General features: G+C 44.5%; 1 protein-coding gene across 1 annotated transcript in view; it reads left to right on the forward strand.

The window, feature by feature from the left end:
* Positions 1-17,628, forward strand: part of BIN1 (bridging integrator 1) — a 55,670-nt gene that overhangs the window by 9,521 nt on the left and 28,521 nt on the right. The window contains exons 5-10 of the mRNA XM_026852488.1: positions 712-807; positions 5,281-5,388; positions 8,088-8,180; positions 13,078-13,163; positions 14,785-14,860; positions 16,857-16,939. Coding sequence (XP_026708289.1) covers positions 712-807; positions 5,281-5,388; positions 8,088-8,180; positions 13,078-13,163; positions 14,785-14,860; positions 16,857-16,939 — 542 coding nt within the window. The remainder of the gene's footprint in view (positions 1-711; positions 808-5,280; positions 5,389-8,087; positions 8,181-13,077; positions 13,164-14,784; positions 14,861-16,856; positions 16,940-17,628) is intronic.

A 17,628-nucleotide genomic window follows, 5' to 3' on the forward strand; every position in this document is an offset into this window, starting at 1 on the left:
CCCCCCCCCCCCCCCCCCCCAATAAAAATTGCCACATAAAGTGGGAATTCTTCCTGGATATTTTAGCCAAAACCCTTTGTTCAACTGGAAAAACAGGAGAGGGGGGCAATTTCCACCACATCCAAGGTGTTGATGGGAAGTTACTGTGCCTGAGATAATATCAAGGATAGAGTGTGCACAACTTCGTGTGCAAGCCTTGGATGTGACCTCTGTTGGACTGTGGAGTCATGTGCTGTGAGGGCTGAAGACTGCTAGAATAGCTTTCTGTTATTGTTCATTATCCTCCAGAAAGTCATGTTGCAATGGAAAGCAGAAAATGGTGCCTAGTGGTGGCAAGTGTCCCATTTTGTGGCTGCTGGGAGAAGGAGGTAAAGCCAGCCTGATGTTCGTCTTCCCTTCCATTATATGGACTTGAGCTAGCATTGTGGGGGAAAAGACAACCCTTCAAAGGACAGTTCACAAAGGGTGCTGTGTCCTTGGAGAGGTCACCTGAATTAGCAGCATCAGGCTTTCTTCTCTGTTTCTGCATTTCTGGCATGACCTCTGTTTTCAACTAACTTCTCTGTTCCTTAGTTTTTCCAAAGAAATTACTATTTCTTAAGAGCTCTAGGAGACTGAAATTTTTTTACTGTAGCACTCAGAGAAAAACAGAAATGCAGAGCTCTGCGTTCTTAATAGTTAGCTTAAAAGCTCATTGCTTTTGTTTTTCAGAACAATGATCTCCTCTGGACGGATTTCCATCAGAAGCTGGTGGATCAGGCACTTCTGACCATGGATACATATCTTGGCCAATTTCCAGATATTAAAGTAAGATTCTCTTTAAACCTTTTGATCTAGAGTGTCACAACAGATGAAACCTCATAAGAGTCAATTTCTTGCATCCCCATCTTCTTTAGTGTGTGCTTTGCTGCTGCAAGCTCTCCTCTTAGAGCAGCCAATTTCTTTGCAGCTCTGGATCACATGAAAATGTTATGTTCTCCTTCTGAGTTTAAAATGAGAGCAAAGAATCCTGGGGAAAGATGCTGAAGAGAAAACTTACGTGTAAAACAGGAGGATCCATAAAATTCACAACTGTATCAGAGTGCAGGGCAGCATCAGCAATAACTCACAAGTTCTCAGTCTCTCTTTTTGGTTCTTTGTATTTTTAACTTCATTGTAAGCACAAAACATTGAGGAAGCAGTTAGTGGCAAACGTGCTTTATATGTAGAGGCTGGTGTGGAAGGCAGATTTTTGTTGTTCCCTGGAGTTCTGTTGTATATATAACCAGCTTTTTACAGGAAAAGGGGAATGCTGGATAGACATCTTTTGGTGAGAAATTGTATCCAAGGACCTGGGTTTGAATGATGTCCTGTGAGCTTCCCTTCCCCCCCCCAGTTATCTCCTCTCCATTCACTTTGAGAAGGTTATGCAGGAAATGTCTTCACCATATGGAAGCACTAGTAATGATATCACCATATGGGAAGTATCAGCTTGGCTACTTCCCAGTGAAAACAACCCTTTCCCCACCACATGTCTCTTAAAACGTTTGTCAATATTTGTTGCTTCAGGAGGATCATGCTGTATCAAAGGGGGGGCAGGTCACAGGCTTGTAAAATGAGCCCTGAACAGCGGTGTCCTTACCTCCTGGGGCTCCTTGGTTTTGCTCTGTTTTTCCAGCCTCTTCTGTCCCTGAAAGTCTGAAGTGGGGAATAGTGAAGAGGCTTGCTGTTGCTTTCTACCTCCTCAAGGCTGTAGAGCTGATTGCCTCCCATAGTGTGTTGCCATGTGCCTCAGCAGTCCAGAGGCTCGGGCACTGCTTCCGAAGCAGAACGTTCTATTTAAGGCTCACTGTAGACTCAGACTTCTGCACTGCTTCAGTCCAAGTCACGTTTTACCAGCCTTGTCAGCTGTGCATTGGGTCACCTCAGAGTGTCAGTTTTTTCTATGCTGAGTATCTTTGGGATCTCTTAATTCTGCTGGGGTCCCACTGTGGTTTTACAGTGGAATTTTGAAAGGAGTGCAAGACTGGGGCACCCAAATTGCACCAAACCTCAAGGTGTTAGGCACTGAGCTCCCATGGATGCTTTCTGACTTCTGAAAGAGCCTCTAAGGTATTTATCGCTAACACTCCTTTCTCAGTCTTCAGATGATGCTCTAGAAAATGGGAAGTTAAATTAATTTTATGCACAATTTAACTAATGCTTGAAAAGGGAGCGTTACTCACCTCTACTTTCCATGATAAAATGAGTGAGAATTTGACTTTCTGTTGGTACCTGCAATAAGATATGGATATATTTCACAAGAGTTGGCTATTTAAAAGTCCTTTTAAAACAATGCTATGTATTAATAGAAGTCAGTATGTTTTTATTGGTAATTCAGCTGGATGCATTATCCTCCTTACATGAGCAGTGGCTCAGATCAATTATGTTTACCTCAACTGGTAGAAACTCCAGAAGTGCTGTTTTTGAAGTTTGCTACAGTTGTACAAAAGTGTACTTTGGTTTCACATAAGGAATTAGAACTTTTGAGGATGGCAGACAAAAAAATAGTCTTATGTAACTTACAGAATATTTGAGGTTGTTGTTGTTGTGGTAATAGTTTTCTGGTTTTTATTTTCCACAAAAGCAAGTTTTCTGCTTTTCCTGGAATTCTGGCATTACTATGATAATGAAAGAAGATTTATGGAGAGAAGATGATTTTAAGTTAGTTATGTGAAGGCCTGTTTTTTGTTAACAGCCTAGTAATTCAAATGTGTGATGAGTTAGATCATGCACACATTATTTTTTGTTAAATTCTAACATATTCTGAATCTTTCTTCAGTTGAGGGGCTGGAAAAATTCCCTTGAATTTTTTGGACTTGCAACGGGATCCACAGCAGGAATGTGAAAATATAGCATTCCTTTAGTAAAGAATTTTTATAAGTTAAAGGGAATAATTTTTAAATGTTGGGTGGGGGAAGGGATAGCAAAAGCCTTACTATCTTCTCTGACTTGAAAAACCGGAATGCAAAAATTTCTTTTATTCTTTCTTTGAAGTTCAGTATCTATAACTTATTGGAGTAGGACTCTTGCATAATCAATAGTATTTCTGAGTGAGTTTTTGGTTGAGGTTGCAGAGTATGCAGTAAGAGTACAGGTCTCTGCAGTGGGCCCAGAGAAGCTAAACCCTAAACCAAGTTCTGAATAGCTGAGGAATTAGCGACTTTCCATATTGCATTGAAACCAGTGCCCTGTTTCTACAAGGTTTAAAACCAAATATCGGGGCGGGGGGGGGAGTGTTTTGTTGTAGTTTAGGTGGTTTTTTGTTGTGTTTTTTTCCTCTTAAAGGAGTCTCAAATAAATATGAATTTGTTGCAAAGCAGTAAACTGTTGAAGTTCAGCTTTTACCTTCAGATAGTGTTGGGTACCTGCAACTGTCCTAGAGCCATACGAGGAAGCTACCCTCCAGCCTTCCACGACCTCGCTCAGCCCCATCACTGCCATCGCAGGCAGTCATGTGATCAGGACTCCCACACTGTGCTGTTGTACCTTGCAGCGTTTCCACTTACTCTAGTAAAAATGAGGGTGGGAGGTAGAAAATCAAGAGCTGCAAAAAAAGGGCAGGAGTGACCTTATTTGAAACATGAGTGACATTGAATCAAACTCCCTGGTGGGGTGACAGGGAAACCTGGAAGTGGCTGTTTGCCATGTCAGAGGTGGGCAAAACTCCAGCTATCTCTACTAGTCTGATCTGGGGGAAAAATCCTCTCAAAACACATGGGAAAAATCCTCTCAAATCTGGGATTTATCTGGTGTGTGTGTAGGACACGTTAACAAGCATCTGGGATTGTCACGCTGCTGGAAGGCCCTTCTGACATTCTGCCTCTGTGTCCGGCTGGCAACGTGATGTCTGGGAGGTGTCTTCTAGTGACCTCGACTGCAGGGTGGCTCAGCTTCTTTGTGATACCTCTCCTGGAGTGAGCTGAGCTCTTTGAAATCTGTTTGGGTGTGCGTGTGGCTGAGATCCTGCAGATCTGCTGTGACTCACACAGAGCTGCCCCAGCGTTTACTGAAAGTGCAGAGGAGCGTGTGTGGGAGACGTGCGAACTGATCCCAACTGGTCTGGCAGAAAGATATCAGCCCTGAGCGCGGTTTTGCAGCTTATCTGCAGGCACCTAGGGAGAGGAGACCGCATCTCCCTGCCAAGTGTAGTGGAGGGGAAAGTTCTGCTTTTCTAAGCAAATCCCAATGCTGATTCTTCATCTCGCACTTTCAATTTCCCTGGGTGCTGCGGTTAATTAGAAACTCTTCTGGCTCCGTGCCATCTCTCAGTTCTATAGCCTGTCTCTAGCTTGCTGATGGCTGACACTGAACCAGGCTCTGTGAGCTGGGGAGGTGCTAGGGTCAGGCTGAAAAGATGTGTGCTCAACTCAGATAGTCTGGGGTGTTTGTAGAGTGTGGGAGGTGAGGGTGTAAGGGGGGTGGATGGTTCTTAAAACAGGGTAGCCCAGTAGGCCTGAGCCTCCCCAAGGTGAAACTCTACTGGAGGAGAGAGCCTTGAGGCACCTCAGGTAGAGAAGGGTGATGGAGGATCAGGCCACAGGCCTGGCTGTCCATTCTGGATTCTTACACATGGACTTGTCAGGACTCTGTTCCTGACCATGAGTCTGGTACTCAGTTAAGTCCCTCCTTGCATTTGCTACAGCTTCAGTGTCTTGCCTGTTAGTGATATGATTTTCCCCTTGCACTTGTCTTGCTTAATAGCTAGTTACAGCGGACTGCTGCCTGTGGCTGTGGTCGCTTCTGTCTGGACCTTCTGTTGCAGGGTCTAAAATGCTGTCCTAGGCATATCCTGAGCATATGGGAGTGCATTTGCTGTGCTGGCAACAGAAATACCTTCTTTTGTTGAACTTAATCTGAGTTTCCACACAAACTAGGACTCTGAGCTGGTTAGTTAGTCTGGCTGCAACCCTCAGGAAGCCCTGAAAATGATGAAACAGGCACATGGGGAGGCTTAGGAAGCATGGGAGCTACAGTTTTGAAGACTTAAATGTCATCCAGAGGTGGGGCCTGTTGTTGGTTGGATCCTTTGCTTTCCCTCTCTCCTTCTGAGGAGCTCCCTCTACAATGGTGGTTGCCACGGGTGGCTCCCAGGGCTATCTCTGTGGGGCAACCTGTGTGGAATATCCAGTAGTGTCCTTGTGTGGGCAGTGCATGGGGTGCTCTGGAAGTTGGGTGGAGAGGAGGATGCTTTTCCTGAGAGGCTTTGTGGTTTTGGCTGCTGGGGAAGATTGTCACAACTCTTTTCTTCATCTTTCTTAGTCTCGTATAGCAAAGCGAGGAAGGAAGCTTGTGGATTACGACAGTGCCAGACACCACTTTGAAGCCCTGCAGACTGCAAAGAAGAAGGATGAAACAAAAATTGCCAAGGTAAGGCAAGCAGAAGGATATGCAGCCATCCTTTCATTTTTGGAAGGCCTTTGCATTTGCCTATTGAGCAGGTTTTAAGTGCATCTGTACCTCTTCGCTGGGTGTGTTTTCATTGAATCATTTAGATTGGAGAGGACCTTTAAGATCATTGAAGTTTCATGAACTGGTGAGGTTTTGCTAGGTATTTCTTTCTCATCTGTTTAGTTCTAGAAGACAGGATGGTCCCTGTTGTGTTGGTTCAGACCCACCGTTACCAGTCTGCATCTCTCAGAGGCCAAGGCCTAGGCATGCCTTTCCTCAGATGCTGCAGGACCAGTAACTGCCATCAGAAAAGCCCACGTGCCTCTTGGGGGAACAAAACCTTGCAGTGACCTAGAAAAATTTTCCAGTTTGTCTGCTGCTTGGGGCTCTGTCTCTCCCCATCTTAGAGTGGTGGTGAGAGTTAAGTGTTTGAGTGTCACTTGAGGTTGTTTGTGTTTGTGAAGTCCTCTGATATTCTAGCACAGAGACCCTTAGGAGTGTGAATTACAAGTTCATTCTTGGAAATGTACCCTATGCATGCTTGATGACTGTTTTGCTGTCTGTTGGTAACAGTTACTAGATGATAAATATGGCTGAAAGCAGAAAACCAAGAGTTTTCTCTTGTCAGGGTGTGATTTCTTTCATGCCTGTGAACTGCTTGATCCAGGGTTAACTGCAGAGCATGTCCAACACACAAGGATTTTATTTTTAATTAAAATAAATTTCATTAAAATTAAGATTTAGATTTTCTTTTAAATGTAGCTGAAGAAATGTGATAGTACTAACCTTGAATACCTGCCCAGAAAATGAGCTGTGAATTACTCCTGTACCCTGAGTGGATCTGAACCGATGTGCTCCACTCCGCAGGACAGGTTTTGACACAGTAGAATAATCCAGGGCTGGGAATGCATCTTTAATTCTCTTGAATGTGGCCTGCAGCACGTTAAGATTCTCCAGGGTGGAAGCAGTGCAGGAAAGAAAGAGCCTGGATCTGTATCTTTTAACCAGGCTAAGAAGAGTTGTCATCCTTTGCTTAGAGTTATTTCTGGTAGGGGCAAATAGGGTCTATGTGAGAGATGCTAGTGGTTCTCCTGTGTGAAATAAATAAAGATGCATCTGTTCCCTGAGAGCGAGATCTGCATTTAATGGCCACAGTACTTTGAATTTTAAGCTGCAAGTCATCAGTCATCTGTCTACCCAGTGTATGCATTGTGATTAACCTTGACAGATAAAGGGGAGAGATTGATGGCTCAGGTGTCGTTGCATCATTTGTGTGGTAAAGCGAGTCTTGGTTCTGTATGCAAGGCATGAGACCAAGCTGGTTGTGCCTCCTGTTCAAAGCAGTATTTCCCTATGTTTTGGGGGTAAGAGCAGAATTTCCCCGGGGTGTGGTGTTGTTATTGGTGTGTACCTGTGGGATCTTTGCTGCAGTGGAAATGTCTTTTTGGTAGGAATTTATTTATGCAGCTTGGTACCTGGTGATCTGCACCAAAGAGGCTGGCCGCCTTTGTCATTGCTGCACTCACTCATGTTGCCCCAAATACTCACATAAGATGTTATTGTCGAGGGATTATTTGTTGCTCTTCTGTTAAAGTATGAAGAACAGTGCAACTTGAATAGTGAAATGTTGAGATTTAGAAGTTGGTGCTCTGTTCCTGATTCAGCCTGTGCAAGTGTCTCTTAGTACTTGATTGGACTCTTTGCCTTAGCCAAATTGTGGGCTGGATCAGATCTTTCCACCCTCTGTGCTTTAGGCCATAAACTCATGCATGGGATAATATGTGACACATTACATTGTCCTGGCCCTGTAAAGATGGGAGCAGTGAGTCCCCAAAAGTTATGTATGTATGCTCTTCCCAAATGGGCAGGTTTCACAGCCCAGCCTGTGTTCCCACACTTGCAGTCACACAGCTTTGCAGGGCTGTGGGCAGCAGCCAGGGCTCAGCGTGCACTACTCTGATGTAGGAAGTTCTCATCCCTCTTCCTGTGACTGCAGTTTTGCTCATGTGACCTTTGAAGTAGGGTTGTTCCAGTGTAAGGTACTCTGGAATATGATGACAAGCCCCTGGGAAAGGGAAATCATATTTATGACACAACATACAAGTGGCAACTGACTTGATTGATGTTTCACGGTATAGTAACAGAAACAGCAACGAAAATACTTTTTGGAGTTGTATAGTCCTTTTTTTTTTTTTTTTTTCTCTAATACATGGATGTTATTATGGCTACTTATTGCTAAACTCACAATCTGCCATTAAAATAAAGCATTGTGGACTTTCAGCTGTTGCATGCAAATAATTACAGTGGTTAATTAATCCTGATCTCTCTTTAAGGAGCTTCCACTTCACAGCCATGACTCGGAGTAGAGTTGTCTGTGTGCTAGGTCACTAACAACTATATCTGTTGCTCTTTGCAGCTGCCTGGCTGGTCTGCAGTATCCCAGCCCACACTGGAGCATTAATTACTGCTAAACTTGGCATGCTTCAAAGGATTCATAACTGATTGATCCTGGGATGTTTGTTTTTTCTCTTGCCTTGGTGATACTGGTTTGGCCAGCCTCTAAATACACTCACTGTTGTGGTTATAATTTTTTTATCCTAAAAGATATATGTTTGTGTCTCTCTTGTTCTGTTTATTTTTTTTTTCTCTTTTCACTCAAACATGCTCCCTCCCCCCAGCCTGTTTCGCTGCTTGAGAAAGCTGCGCCTCAGTGGTGTCAAGGGAAGCTACAAGCTCACCTCGTTGCACAAACTAATCTGCTCCGAAATCAGGTGACTGCTGATCTACCTGGCTCTAACCCTGCATGTGCTATTTTGGGCTCTAGATTGTACCATGCAACTAATCTTTAGGCAACGTTCACTCTAGTCCTCTTTAAGTGTGTCCTTGATACTCCTGAGTCACAGGTGGACACATGGAAGTTGCTGACCAGTGAATGAATCTGTGCCTGCCCTATTGATTTCTAATCAGGTGTATTAATACTGGACTATTGTTTTCTTTCTCTGAAATAAAATGTGGATGAAGAAAGGCTATGGAACAATGCCAAGGCAGAGGGTGATGTAGTGTAGTTTCTCCAATTACTGCTTTATTTTTCTTCTAAGAGAAGCAATTTTTAATGTTGCTGTTTTAAAAAAAAAAAAAGATATAAAAAGGAGGAAACACTGAAAAATTGGCTTCTGCATTTGTGCTATTGAGTAAAGACAGAAAAAAATCTCATTGCTTCAAAAGCAGTTTCTATGGCTGCTGAATTAGGTTGTGACATTCTCCTGTGGTAAAATCCAAATTTCCAAAATGGGCACTGTCCTGGCTGTCATGGACTAAAGAGCTGTTTCCAGATATATAGAGTTTCAGTCTGCGTAAAGAGGTGGGCCCAGACCAGCATCCCCTGTAATATATTTGAACAGCTCCGGGTTGAGGTTATGATTGTGTCATGTGGCAGAAGTTGGCTAAACGTGTAGGTTACAGCATCTTGAGGGAAATGAGAGCAGCTCAGAGAAATTCTAGGGACTAAGAATTTCAATCCTACTTGCATAGAAGTGTGGCTTCCTGATAAAATCTCCCTTGGTATTTACATTGGAGCTCCTTAAGGGATAAGAGGGAGCTGACAGAAAACAGTCAGAGAGAAGAACATACTTTCAATGGGCAAGGGATAGTAAATCATTACCCAAACTGGGAGAGCGCCAGTTACCTGTTCACAAGTTCCTGGTGAGCTCATCTGTTCTCATTCAGATGCTCCTACAACTTCACATTACTTGTCAGTGAATGAATTGATCAGGGAAAAGACTAGATTACTGCATCCATAAAGCCTGGGGAAAGAACAGCTGTTAGCAGTCCTGCTTAAGATGCGTAGCAAAGGGAGGAAATACGTATCCATTCTGGATGGAAGGATGAAGAACATTTGGCAGGCTGCTGGGGCTTTCCCAGTTCTTCTGCCATGCTGGGAATGATCTGCGTGGTTGTGGTTCTTGACTGGTCTGTTTGGCTGGTGGTATTTCTGGAGGACTAGAAAGCAGGTATGGGAAGTTTCTCAAGGTACAAGTAAATAAATTGGCTCTTGGACATTTTTCCTCTTCCCAGACTGGCTGGGGTGACCATGAGTAATACCACTGCCCACAGATTGCCTAGAGAAACAGTACCGAAGAGTTCTCCCCCATCCCTTGCACTCTGATCTTAGGTTGCTGAGACTCATTCAGTAATTTCACCTTACTGAGTGACTTTGCTATAAGGCAGGTGACAAGGGGGCATGTAGTCTTTCCACGCTGTCTGTTCTGGGGGTGTTGACCTCCTGCTACGTTCCATTAATATTTTTAGTCACCCCAGATATTTTCAAATCAAGTACTCTTTTAAGATTTTCCTCTTTCATTCTTGAACTAAACAGTACTATTGTCAACCTTAATTTTTTGTTTCTAATTGTGTGATTCTTTGTGTTAGGTTTTTTTTTTTAAAATTTTGATTGGGGACTATAAAAAAAAAAAATCAATAAAATATTCTGTACCTGTAGGGTTTCCGTCTTTTCGCAAACACAAGCAGTCAGGAGAAAAAAAGGCTTCATTTTTTATATTTGCATGAATTTAAGACTGAAGGTGTTACTGACAATCCTAAATCTCATTAAGCTCTTGATAAAAGCAGGAAGGCTGATGACACTGCATTTATTGAAGAGCTTCACAATGTTAAGCCTAAAAAAAATTCCTTCCCCTTACCAGCAGCTGTGTTGCTGTCTCTTCTTGCCTGGTATTTTTACAACTTCCAAGCAAAAATAGGGTCAGCAAGACCTATTATTTCTACTGTAAACCCTCTAGTGTGCAAACTGCTGGCTTTTTAGGCCTTTAGCAGATACTAACAAAAACCAATACAGTGGGGATCTTCTGTAAAGTCTCCTGGGGGGTTTGCTATTGCATGCTCTCAGTTATAAATTTGTGACTTAGCTTTTTGAAACAAAAGGGAAAATGGCTTAGAACAGCAAATTCTTGCCTTTTTGCTAAGCTCCCCTGAAATGCTGAATACAGACTAAAAAGCAACATCCTTGGTGCTGCAGTGATAACAGAACAATATCTCTGTAGGAGAAAGCCAGCAAGTTGTGTCCTGGGCTGTGCTGCCCTTCTGAGTCGGGTCTGGCTGGGACTGGTGGGGTCTTGGGCCTGGGATGGGGTGCACAGGTCTCCTCCCTACCTCCGCCTCATGGGTGTCTAAACTATTTACTGAGTAGTATGTAATTACCACAGTTCACAGCATAGTGTTAGAAGAGAAATGGTCACCAGTTTATCTGAAAGCTCCAGGCTGGACGTTGCCAGACACTCCTGAGTATAATGGGGAATAACTGCCCCCTTGTCCCAACTGAACTGGTTGTGCTTGGCACTCTGAGCCTTGGCTAGGGGAAAGGTCAGGAAAGCATTTGTGTTGTCCAGCTCCCACTCAAACCTTCCCCCTTTTAGGAAGGGAAAGGAATAATTTTCTGAGATCACATTTTATTGGCCTGGACATTATGTCCTTATGCCTCAGTTCTCCATCAGGTTGGCAAGGATGACAGCTGAAATAGAAAGGGCTGACAAAGAAGTGAAGAATTAATTCAGTGCTGTACCTGGGACTGAGAGCACTAGCTGAGCCACAGGCACTAGATGGATCCCCAATTCCTACAGCTACTCTGGAGTGAACGTTGCCTGTTGCTGATTTTGCCTTTGCCTCAGGATGTTGCAATATTTGCATGTTGCTTTCTAGGTTCTCTGACCTTCTGAAGAGGTAAATGAGAGAGGGAAAGACTGTTACTAATATCTGTTGTATCTGAAAAACTAACAGCATTCAGTGGTGCCTCATCTCCCAGCTATCCCATCCTCCTGGGTTAATTCTGGTTCCAGTCAAGTCTGGAAATTAGAATAAGATAAAGCCAAAGGATGGACTGGAATTTTTTTTCTTCCTTTAAAATGGTTACATTAGAAACATTCATTTGTAGAGAGATATTAAGGCAGAAGGAGTGTTTGTGATCATCATCTGTGATCCAGCATAAACTGTCTCTCTGTTTAAATTGGCTTTTTGTTTGTTTTCTTCAAGCTCTCTCAAAATGTTGAGTTTTTCAGTGAGTGTAGTGGTGAAATACAGGGGTTTCTGGTTGGAAGCATCATGGCCCCTTCTCTTCCTGCCTGTTCCTCACAAGATCTGCCTAACTTTTGAATACATCCCAGTTATGTCTTTTTCTGGGAGAAACTTTCTCTTCTAATATTGAATGCAAAGTCTTAGCCTTGCCTTTGGCAGCAGTGAGCAATCCTCTGAAAGGTGGAGCTAGCTGGAAAGTAGGAGCTTCTGTGGCTTGCTTATAAGACAGGAGAGAAATTGAGAGTCTAAGGATCCTATACAACACTGAGGAACAAGACTCTGAACTGCAAAATATTTTAAAGTCCTTTCTCCTATCAATTCTATCTTTGCATATACCCGTCACTAAGGAGCTGTGAGCTGGATTTCTTTAAACTGGCACAAAGAAGATAAAACTTAATTTTGTAGAAGGGGTAGGAATCTGATTGCAGGTTTGTAGAGAGATCCAGTTCCCCATTGGCTTGCGGGCTCTGCAGATCCCTATGTTATCATGACATTCCTACTGTTGTCACGCATGTAAGGAGGCACTCATGCTGACATTCCTGTTAAGGTGTGTTGTCAAGTTGCTCATGCAGGGATTTGCTATCCTGCATCCCACTGCAAAGGGTTATGAGAGAATGCTATGCTCTTACAAATTACAGAATAGAAATGTTTTAATTAGCAAGTTTCAAGGTTTAACTTGGGGCACTGAAAAGAGGAAGAGGTCACCTAGGACAAATATAGGAAGGGGATTATGCTTGTTGCTGGTGTCTGCTGTCAGCAACAGAAACCAGGATCATCCTTTTTGTCACTGAAACCTGGCAGAATTCATGCATCAGTGTTGGGGTATGTCAGGGTCTACGTCAAATGAACAGACCAAGTTTAAACTCTCAACTGGAGGAAGCAGTCCTGTATAAGGCATATTTCCTTTGGTATTAGTGGCCAACAGCCATCCAGGGATTGTTCTTGTATTAGATCCTCACTGAGTTGTGAAACCAAGACCTGCTGCTCAAGCACTCCAGCCTGGCCTCCTGCTGGCACAGCTCATGCTTTGCATACCCTTGCTTGCTTCTCCATTTGGCTTTGTGAGAGCGCTGTATCAGCCGAGGATGCAGACCTCCTCCCGTCCTCGGAAGAGATGGGGCTTTGGCATGACCTTACCAGAGCAGAGAGAGAGTCCCCGTGAGGGAGGACTCTTCTTCAGTGTCATTTGGGATGGATTTCAACTCTTTCAGAGACCTAGCAAGGGACAGGGGCCACTCCTAGCTTCATCTGTGTCTAAGCTGGAGGTTGAGCTGCCTGACCTGCTCCCTTCAGTTTTTGAAGCCAGGGAATCTTGGAGAACTTAAAACACATTAGTGGATGTTTGAATTACTTTCTGAGTAAAAACAGGGAAATCCCTTGAGAGAAAACCTGAGAGTAATGCTTGCAAGCTGAAGGGGCATCAAGTCACTTGTGATGCAACCCTGGTTTCCTCATTTGGGATAGGGATTACCCTATGCCAGAACTTTGCCTGGTCTCCCAAGGAAGTCAGAAGTCACAGTTGTCCCAGTCCTGCAGGGTACTTATCTGCGCTAGAGCTGACAATCTCCCTTCTCTGTTATTAAGGCTGAAGAAGAGTTAGTAAAGGCTCAGAAGGTCTTTGAAGAGATGAATGTTGATCTGCAGGAGGAGCTGCCTTCGCTATGGAATAGGTGAGTGCTGGAAGTTTTCTCAAGGGGTGGTTGGAAGGAAATGAAGACTCAAGCTCTTGTATCACTGTTCTCCTTAGTTTGAGCTGGGTGTCTGCTCTTGTTTTCTGGATCATCTCAGACAAATTAATTCTAGGATTCCCGCCAGACATGTTCACCCTGGGCTTTCTGTGCTTTGCTTCATGATCCTCACGAGAAACTCAATTTTACCACAAAGAGAAACTGTTTCTATGCTTCATCTGATTAATCCTTTTGTCCCACCAACTCTGCCCAACTTTCCTGGGCAGTGACCCAGCTTCTGCTGTGGACAGTAGACAGAGCAGGCTGTGGTTCACTAAGATTTTGGGTGTGGAGCTGGCTGGCTGGCAGGAACATCTGCAGCTGTGTATGTCAGCTGACTAGTTAAGGGAAAATGAGATGTCAGAAGGGTTTATACAGTCACCAGGGTTGGAGAGAGCCAGGAGGTGATATGCCTTGATCACTGTGTCTCACCATGCAAGATTGTGAGCACCCTGTGAAGCAGCAAGTTTATCACAGGAGGGAGGATGAGACAACAGGGTGCTCTGCTTTGGATGTCGCTTTCAGGTTTGGACCAACATTTAGCTTGGAGTATAAACTGGAGGACAGCAGAAGCTGATATATGGGGAGGGCACAGTGGAAGGCAGGCAAAATCCTCCTAGGGGTGTTCCAGTTTCTTATTTTTAAATGCAGTGATCACATCTGGGTTGGCAGTGCTGGTCTGTGGGTGATGAAGAGAGTGGGTTATGGCAGGGTGGGAAAGCAAAGTGCTGATTTGTTCCTTCACTTCCTTTTCCTCCCAGCCTGGGTCAGGACTTGCTGCTCAAAGCAGTGTGTAGGCCTGACTGAGAAAGGAGCTGTGAGGGGTGAGACATCTGGGTGGTTCCATGTGCAGAACAGTGATGCTGCTGGCCTTGGAGAGCATCTCCCTCCTGCTGTTGTTCCTCCAGATGGGTGCTGGTTACAGCACTCTGGCAGCTGGCAAGCTGGCTAGAGGAAGGAGAGTGGCAGGTAGCTGCTGGGATTTTAAGGTGTCACAGGTTGTTCATAGGCTCTTGTTCAGTTGATCCTTTTGCTTTCCTGGTTCTCTCTGTGCCTATCCTGTGTTTTCTTACTCTTCTGCCCCTGAAGCAAACAGTTCATGCTTTTTGCTTCTCCTGGAGCTGAGAGACTTCAGAGCAAATTAATATTTGTCCTCCTGCCAATTCTCCTAACTCTCCCTACACTCCATCTGTGTCACAGCCTCTATTCTTCTCATTTCCATCACCCTACCACTGGCTCTCTTAATTTCTTCTTTTCTTTTTTTTTATTTCTTTCCGCTCCCCCTCTACCCTGCACCTCCCTCTCCCTTTAGCCCAGCACATGTTCAGATCCTCTCCCACCTGGCCTTCTCCTCACCATGGACATGTTTGCCCCATACCTGGCCTTTGGTCCATCACCCCCTTCACTCTCCTCTGCTGCCCTTCTCTTCCAGCATGTACCAGACCTGACAGAGTAGAGTTTGAATGGGAATGGTGGCTGGGAAGTAGCAGAAGGGGCAGAATGGAAAGGTTTTGGGAGAGCATTGTGTCCATTACATTCTTCTGTCTCATTTTTCATTTGGCAGTCGTGTTGGTTTCTACGTCAACACATTCCAGAGTATAGCAGGCCTAGAAGAGAACTTCCATAAAGAAATGAGCAAGGTAAGGCAACTAACAACTTACTCTACTAATACACCCCTTCCTTACTGTTACTAAAAAACCAAACAAAACGCACAAACAAAAAACGACCCCAAACTGAAAAAAACAGCTGGAGAGAACAGCATTTGCCCTATATCAGAGAAAAATGTTAACCCTTATTTTTTTCTGAGCCGCTTGGGAGAAAGGCTGTCTGAGATAGTCATGTAAAGGGATGCAACACAGGGAAGAGACCACAGGACCATGCAGCAGTGGGGAGTTTGTGTCACTTGGCAGGACTTGTTTGCATATCTGCAGAGGGAAGGGAAGCAACTTGCAGGTCTGTCTCTTGCTGTCTTTTTTTAGTTTGTCTACATTAGATATGTAACCTGGGCACTCTCAGCATGGTATCTATTTTCCTCCTCCTCTGCCTGGCAGCAAGTTGCTGTGAACCCTCATCTGTATAGCTGTGGGTATGAAAACAGCAGGGAAACTGCCAATCTGCAAGTCAGCTGAAGACTGAGACCCACCTCACTCTGGTCCCTCAAAAAGGCACTGCCCATCAGTACCTCTCTGCTTTGGCTTTTTTCCTGCCCTGTGACCCAAAAGAAGGCATTTGAGTTCTTAGCATGGCCCTTGCGTGGGCTACCAGTTGGGCACGATTTGGGAATCACAGCAGTAAGCATGGTTGTAACCTGGTAGCAGCAGACCAGATCCTGGTGCTGTGTGTCAGTGCCCAGCAGAGACCTCAGGGAACAGTCTGTGGGAAAGCCTCCCATTGCCAATTTCATTTACAAATATGTTCTTGTTCTTTCACTTAAAATCTAGAGAAGTCTTGAATTTCTTAGGTCTGTATGCTGCTTCGAAGAGTTGTGCACCCTCTGTAAATGTTGCACTAATCTTGATGAATGACTGAGAGCTGGAGAACTCTTGAATTCCCTCCCCTCCCCAATGTCATCCTAACAATAAGACAGCCGCTAAGCAACAAGCAACATTACAGTCCTTCAATTCCAAGCAGTCAGGGGCCCTCTGCCTTGGTGTAATGCATCAATTTTGAGCCCTGCTGACATTTCATGGGGACCTTTTCCAATTAATAGCCTGCTTTTCCCCGCTGAGGGATGAACTGGTTGTTAAGAACAGGGAGGATTGTTATAATTACCAGTTTGTTGCTGTTAACTTACAGTCAGCAAAACATGGGAAAGATGCTTGTTACACATGAATTCTCTTCTTGCATCATGTCTTGGATTTTTCTTTCCTGAGGAGTTTTGTATGAGAGCAGGGATTTTGCTTTATTCCATAAGAACCATCTGTTTCTTATTACTGCTATAGCATCCGATTAACTGCTGGTGTTGCTGGCACGATGCCTCCAACATTGATTGCATTGGATCCCTCCTCCTACCAATGATAAATCTGGCATCTCGTCTTGTTTATGAATTGGATGCTTCAGAATAGGAGTGTCTGGAGTGAATATTACAGCCTTTGGTGCCAGGGAGAGTTTAACCCCTAATACTGAGTCTCTGCAAAGATATTGAGATGCCCAAACATAGATGGCCCAGGCAGCCTGTGAAGTCAAGGCCTGTTGGTGACTGGAAGTCCAGCTGCCTTTGGCTCCACAGTTGAAATAGCCATATCCCAAACCTTGATAAGCGGTCTGAGGAACAGCTTTGGCTACAAATCCAGAGTGAACCTTCAGTTGTAGCACATAGACCCTTAGGCAAACACTCTACCCCCTTCTGCAGTGGTACCTGGCAGCACACCAGTGAGGGCAGGTGATAGAGAAGCAGAGAGGATGATGTGTAAGGGAGACAGAGCATTCCCAAAAGGCATCAGCAGCTCTTCAACAGTTTGAGTACTCTAGCATTTTGTACTCCATGGAGGAGTGGAAACAGATGTAGAGCTGTCCTCTCTTGGGATAGCTGAGTATGTGCACATGTCCGGGCGCAAGCCTGTGCAGGCCAGCCCAGACTCTCTTCTGGCACTTGGGGTCTTTTCTCATTCTTTTTCTTTCTTTTGTATTTTGCAGTTGAACCAAAATCTCCATGATGTCCTGCTGGGTCTAGACAAGCAGTACTCAGGCAATGCCTTCCCCGTTAAAGCACAGCCCAGGTCAGTAACTGTGGGAGCAGTGTCTTTCCCTCACCAGGGGAGGAGGAATAGGGATTTCTCTACCAGGGGTATTGAAACCTCCATGTTGTCATCTGGGGAGTGATTTGACTGCTTTCATATAGCCAGCCAGTGCTCTCCTGAGACTCCCTAGAGCATGCCCAAGATTGCACTTGGGGTTGGGTGATGCAATGTAATACCTCTTACCTTTCTAGAATAGCATCTGGAGGCCTAAACATTGGTGTTGATAGAGACCTAAACTGATAGACCTAAACTAGGTGCTGATATCTAGGCAACTGAGTCTCAGCTCTGCTTTTTTTAAAGTCGAATTCCATGCACTGACATGTAATACTGAGCTGCCCTTCCTTCTGGGTCCAGTTGCTCAGCACCTGTCCTGTTCTTTCCCTCAAAAGCTTCCACCATGTATCTGCAGCTTGGGAGCTTGACCAAAAAGAGCACATTTGTTTCCCCAGCCTCTTCCTTGGCCCTCCAAACTTGGAACCACCTGTCTGCCAAAGTCTTATAGTCACTCCTATGTACCCAGCTGAGGTGTGTTTCCTCAGTGTGAGTTGTGGAATTAGTTGCATCCTCACTAATATGAGGCTTCCTGATCTCAGAGCACTTCTAATCTACATGTATACAAGGAGTGGGTGTCCTTCAGGCCTTTAGTTTTCTTTACTCAGTGGGGTCCA

Source organism: Athene cunicularia (genome assembly GCF_003259725.1).
Source record: "Athene cunicularia isolate RWA chromosome 7 unlocalized genomic scaffold, athCun1 chr7_part1, whole genome shotgun sequence".
NCBI classification, from domain to species: domain Eukaryota; kingdom Metazoa; phylum Chordata; class Aves; order Strigiformes; family Strigidae; genus Athene; species Athene cunicularia.